The 5000-nt window shown below is 48.5% G+C and overlaps 1 protein-coding gene across 2 annotated transcripts in view; it reads left to right on the forward strand.

Annotated features, from left to right (window-relative positions):
• The first annotated feature begins 354 nt into the window (after positions 1–354).
• The window catches only part of HTRA1 (HtrA serine peptidase 1), a 21900-nt gene continuing 17254 nt past the window's right edge, over positions 355–5000 (forward strand). Inside the window, exons 1-3 of one of the 2 annotated variants that reach the window (XM_075612114.1) lie at positions 355–1012; positions 4280–4379; positions 4784–4988. In XM_075612114.1, coding sequence (XP_075468229.1) covers positions 595–1012; positions 4280–4379; positions 4784–4988 — 723 coding nt within the window. In that variant the 5' untranslated portion in view covers positions 355–594. The remainder of the gene's footprint in view (positions 1013–4279; positions 4380–4783; positions 4989–5000) is intronic. The other variant, XM_075612113.1, reaches the window with a different exon arrangement.

The following is a 5000-nucleotide window of genomic DNA, read 5'->3' on the forward strand; positions in this document are numbered from 1 at the left end:
TAATTATTTCTCTGGGGGGTATTTGTTTCTCTCTGAGGTAATTATTTATCTGGGGGTATTTGTTTCTCTCTGGGGGTAATTATTTCTCTAGGGGGTATTTGTTTCTCTCTGGGGGTAATTATTTCTCTAGGGGGGTATTTGTTTCTCTCTGAGGGTAATTATTTCTCAGGGGGGTATTTGTTCCTCTGGGGTGTATTTGTTTCTCTCTGAGGGTAATTATTCATCTGGGGTGTATTTGTTTCTCTCTGAGGGTAATTATTTCACTGGGGTGTATTTCTTTCTCTCTGAGGGTAATTATTTCTGGGGGGGGGGGTATTTGTTTCTCTCTGGGGGTAATTATTTCTCTGGGGGGGTATTTGTTTCTCTCTGAGGGTAATTATTTCTCTGGGGGGTATTTGTTTCTCTCTGAGGGTAATTATAATCTAGGGGGTATTTGTTTCTCTGGGGTGTATTTGTTTCTCTCTGAGGGTAATTATTTCTCTGGGGGGTATTTGTTTCTCTCTGAGGGTAATTATTTCTCTGGGGGGGGTATTTGTTTCTCTCTGAGGGTAATTATTTCTCTGGGCCCCAGTGTGGTTCTTTCCAGGTATTACAATGCTGTGGTTACGGGCCGTGGTACTGATGTCTTTTGGGGTCCCTGCGGCTTTGCTCCCCTCCCCCGGGGCCCGGTGCCCTGCGCGCTGTGACCTGTCCTCCTGCGCCCCGGCACCGACTGGCTGCGCGTCGGGGGAGACGGCTCTGCGCTGTGGGTGCTGCCCGGTGTGCGCGGCTGGGGAGGGGGAACGCTGCGGTGAGGGACCCGGAGAACCGATGTGCGCCTCGGAGCTGCGCTGTGTGCAGAGCGAGGGAGCCAGGGGCCCGCGGAGCTGCCAGTGCCCATCTCCCCAGCCAGTGTGCGGCAGCAACGGCAAAACCTACAGCAGCGTGTGCCGGCTCCAGGCGGAGAGCAGAGCGGCACAGAGCCGCGGGACAGCGGCTATCATACCCATCCAGAGGGGGGACTGTGAGCATGGTGAGACTCGCAGCGACACACACTGACCCAGGGACACACAGTTACACGCAGTGTTACCCAGCGACACACACTGACCCAGGGACACACAGTTACACGCAGTGTTACCCAGCGACACACACTGACCCAGGGACACACAGTTACACGTAGTATTACCCAGCGACACACACTGACCCAGGGACACACAGTTACACGCAGTGTTACCCAGCGACACACACTGACCCAGGGACACACAGTTACACGCAGTGTTACCCAGCGACACACACTGACCCAGGGACACACAGTTACACGTAGTATTACCCAGCGACACACACTGACCCAGGGACACACAGTTACACGCAGTATTACCCAGCGACACACACTGACCCAGGGACACACAGTTACACGCAGTGTTAAAACCAGAGACATAACATAAAACACAGACAAAGCTCAGTTTTTAGCACATCTAGTGAGACTCATACACGGTACAGTGCCTAAATATATATGGATAAATATCTAATAAGTATATGTGGGTATTTTGGGGGTTTAATAGGAGCTTGTTAGGTGTCCAGTATGTTTTACAATTCTTGTCCAGCTAGTCATGGCTGATTGGAGGTTGGCAACCTCCTACTTAATTTAAGCTCACCCCCTCCCACATTTAAATGGTTATGGGCTCACTCCATAGCATCTTCCACTCAGGGGAATTTGCCTGCTTGCAGTTTGGCTGTGACATCTCTAATACAGAGTGCTTTTCCTGGTAATGTACAGGTTAATAAAAGCTTCAGTCAGACAGAACTTTGCAGCTAATATTGACAGATTTACTATAAATCATTCTTCCTGTTATTAAACAGGTTATTAAGAATTTATATTAGCGTTAGGGACCCCTGATATGTGGTCTGCCTTGGCGTTGGCTCAGGGGCTTACAACAATTTTGGCCAAAAATGTCAAACTAAAAGACCATTTACTTATTAGATATTTATCCATATATATTTAGGCACTGTACCGTGTATGAGTCTCACTAGATGTGCTAAAAACTGAGCTTTGTCTGTGTTTTATGTTATGTCTCTGGTTTTAATGCATATTGCCATGCTCAGTAGCACTCCTCTGATACTCATATGCTTATATATATGTTGTGGGTATTTTGGGGGTTTAATAGGAGCTTGTTAGGTGTCCAGTATGTTTTACACGCAGTGTTACCCAGCGACACACACTGACCCAGGGACACACAGTTACACGCAGTGTTACCCAGCGACACACACTGACCCAGGGACACACAGTTACACGCAGTATTACCCAGCGACACACAGTTACACGCAGTATTACCCAGCGACACACACTGACCCAGCGACACACAGTTACACGCAGTATTACCCAGCGACACACACTGACCCAGGGACACACAGTTACACGCAGTATTACCCAGCGACACACACTGACCCAGGGACACACAGTTACACGCAGTATTACCCAGCGACATACAGTTACACGCAGTATTACCCAGCGACACACAGTTACACGCAGTATTACCCAGCGACACACACTGACCCAGTGACACACAGTTACACGCAGTATTACTCAGCGACACACAGCATGACCCAGGGACACACAGTTACACGCAGTATTACCCAGCGACACACAGTTACACGCAGTATTACCCAGCGACACACACTGACCCAGTGACACACAGTTACACGCAGTATTACTCAGCGACACACAGCATGACCCAGGGACACACAGTTACACGCAGTATTACCCAGCGACACACAGTTACACGCAGTATTACCCAGCGACACACACTGACCCAGGGACACACAGTTACACGCAGTGTTACCCAGCGAAACTCGGTTACATGCGGCATACCTAGCTACACACAGCATGACCCAGCTACACACAGCATGACCCAGCTACACATACTGTAGCATGACCCAGCGACACACAGCTTCACATAGCTTGACCCAGCTACACACAGTTACACACAGCATGACCCAGCTACACACAGTTACATGCAGCATGATGCAGTTACACACAGCATGACCCAGCGACACACAGCATGACCCAGCTACATGCAGCATGACCCAGTGACACGCAGTTACACACAGCATGACACAGACATGCAGCATAACACAGAGACACACAGCATGATGCAGCCACATGAAGCATGACACAGCGGCACCACATCACACAGCATTAGACAACTACACACAACACTATCGTCCCCTTCCAGAGGGAGACTGTCAGCAGTGTGAGACTCAAACCTAACAAGAAAAGAACAAGGGATAAGGGCAGCGCTCCAAAACCCCGTTACTAGATCCTGAAATCCGTACACGGAAAAGGCAAAAACGTTCCCAATTCGGTGAAAACAATGGTAGCGTTTTATTCCCCTAGAGCATGCAATCACAGTTCCACGTTTCTGGCCACGCGGGACCTTTCATCATGTACAGGTAGGTGCGTCTTTTGGAGAGCTGCGCTTATTCCTGTTCTGGTCACACTGTATTAAGGGCGTGCACAGAGCAAAGCATTTCTACCTGTACCACTGACTTCTTGTGTTTTGCCCGTTTTATTGTATCAATTGTTTTTGAGACTCATACCTAAACAACATGCCACAGCTACATACAACATGTCACACCTACACACTGTGATCATCCCCACCCAGAGGGAAGTGTCAGCAAGGTGAATCACACAACATCACACAACTATACAACATGACACGGCTATATATTACAATAAATACCTTAATAACCCACACAGAGGGGGTACTGTCAGCAAGGTGAGACAAATATCCCAACTACACAACATAACACATCTACACACAGCCTGTTTCTCCCCCGACTGGATGGGTATAGTCTGCAACCTCACACACAGTTACACAGCACAGATCACCCCATGTACGAGAGGCGGAAGGTTTTTTTTTTTTTTTTTTTTTTTAGCAGTGTGAGATGCACCACTACACACACTGACACAACTGCAGTCTTATTATCCCAGTCTAGAGAGAGGCTGCCAGATAGACACAGCACAACTACACACAGGGTAATCCTTCCCGTTAGTATCATGCAGAGTATTTAAGTCTTGCTTGTTGGTAGTATAGAAGCATTGCTCATGTTTCATGCTCCGCCTGACACCACTAACCCGCCAATGTTTAGCATCACTCATCACCTCGTCCTTCCAGCATGCAAAGCATTTCTCCATTAATCCTTTCCTGTTAAGAAGATCATGCGGATTATCGTTCTCTTACGTCTTCCCCGTCCGTATCATCCCGGGTGTCACTCCATGACCTCCTCCCTTGGTTTGCAGGACAGAAGGACCCTGACAGCCCGCGGTATAAATACAACTTTATCGCAGATGTTGTGGAGAAGATTGCACCAGCGGTGGTGCACATCGAGCTGTTCCGCATGTAAAGTACACCTCTGGGGACATGTAATACACAGGTCACATGGGGACGTACTAACCTCCATTCACATAAGGAATATGTTAACCTTAGGTCTTATGGAACATGCTAACTGTAAACTACTGCTATCTAGGACTCGCTTACTTTTGTAGGTCATACTTCCTACTTGCTTTAGCTTGCATGCTGAACATGCCTTTCCCTCATTATCTGCCATTCCTGCTCTGTGCAATGCTTCTCCTGTCTATAAACACTTTCACGTTCTGTTCTGTTTTCCTTTCCGCTCTGTCCCTCATTCTCTGTGCTCCCGCCTTCCTCTCTCTCCTGTTCCTCCGTACCACTCATTTTCTCCCACCTTTCTCCTCTGTGGCCTCCTGCTTTGACAACCCCCAGTGACCACTCTACCTTTCCAGGCTTCCCTTCTTCAAACGCGAGGTGCCGGCTGCCACTGGCTCTGGCTTCATCATGTCGGAGGATGGGTTGATTGTGACCAATGCCCACGTGGTAACTAACAAGCAGCGTATGGCGGTGGAGTGCAGTGACGGCACAACTTACGACGCTAAAATCATCGATGTGGATGAAAAGGCAGATATTGCCCTCATCAAAATTAAGCCAAAGGTACATCACACT

The sequence above is a fragment of the Ascaphus truei genome, chromosome 8 (assembly GCF_040206685.1).
Source record: "Ascaphus truei isolate aAscTru1 chromosome 8, aAscTru1.hap1, whole genome shotgun sequence".
NCBI classification, from domain to species: Eukaryota; Metazoa; Chordata; class Amphibia; order Anura; family Ascaphidae; genus Ascaphus; species Ascaphus truei.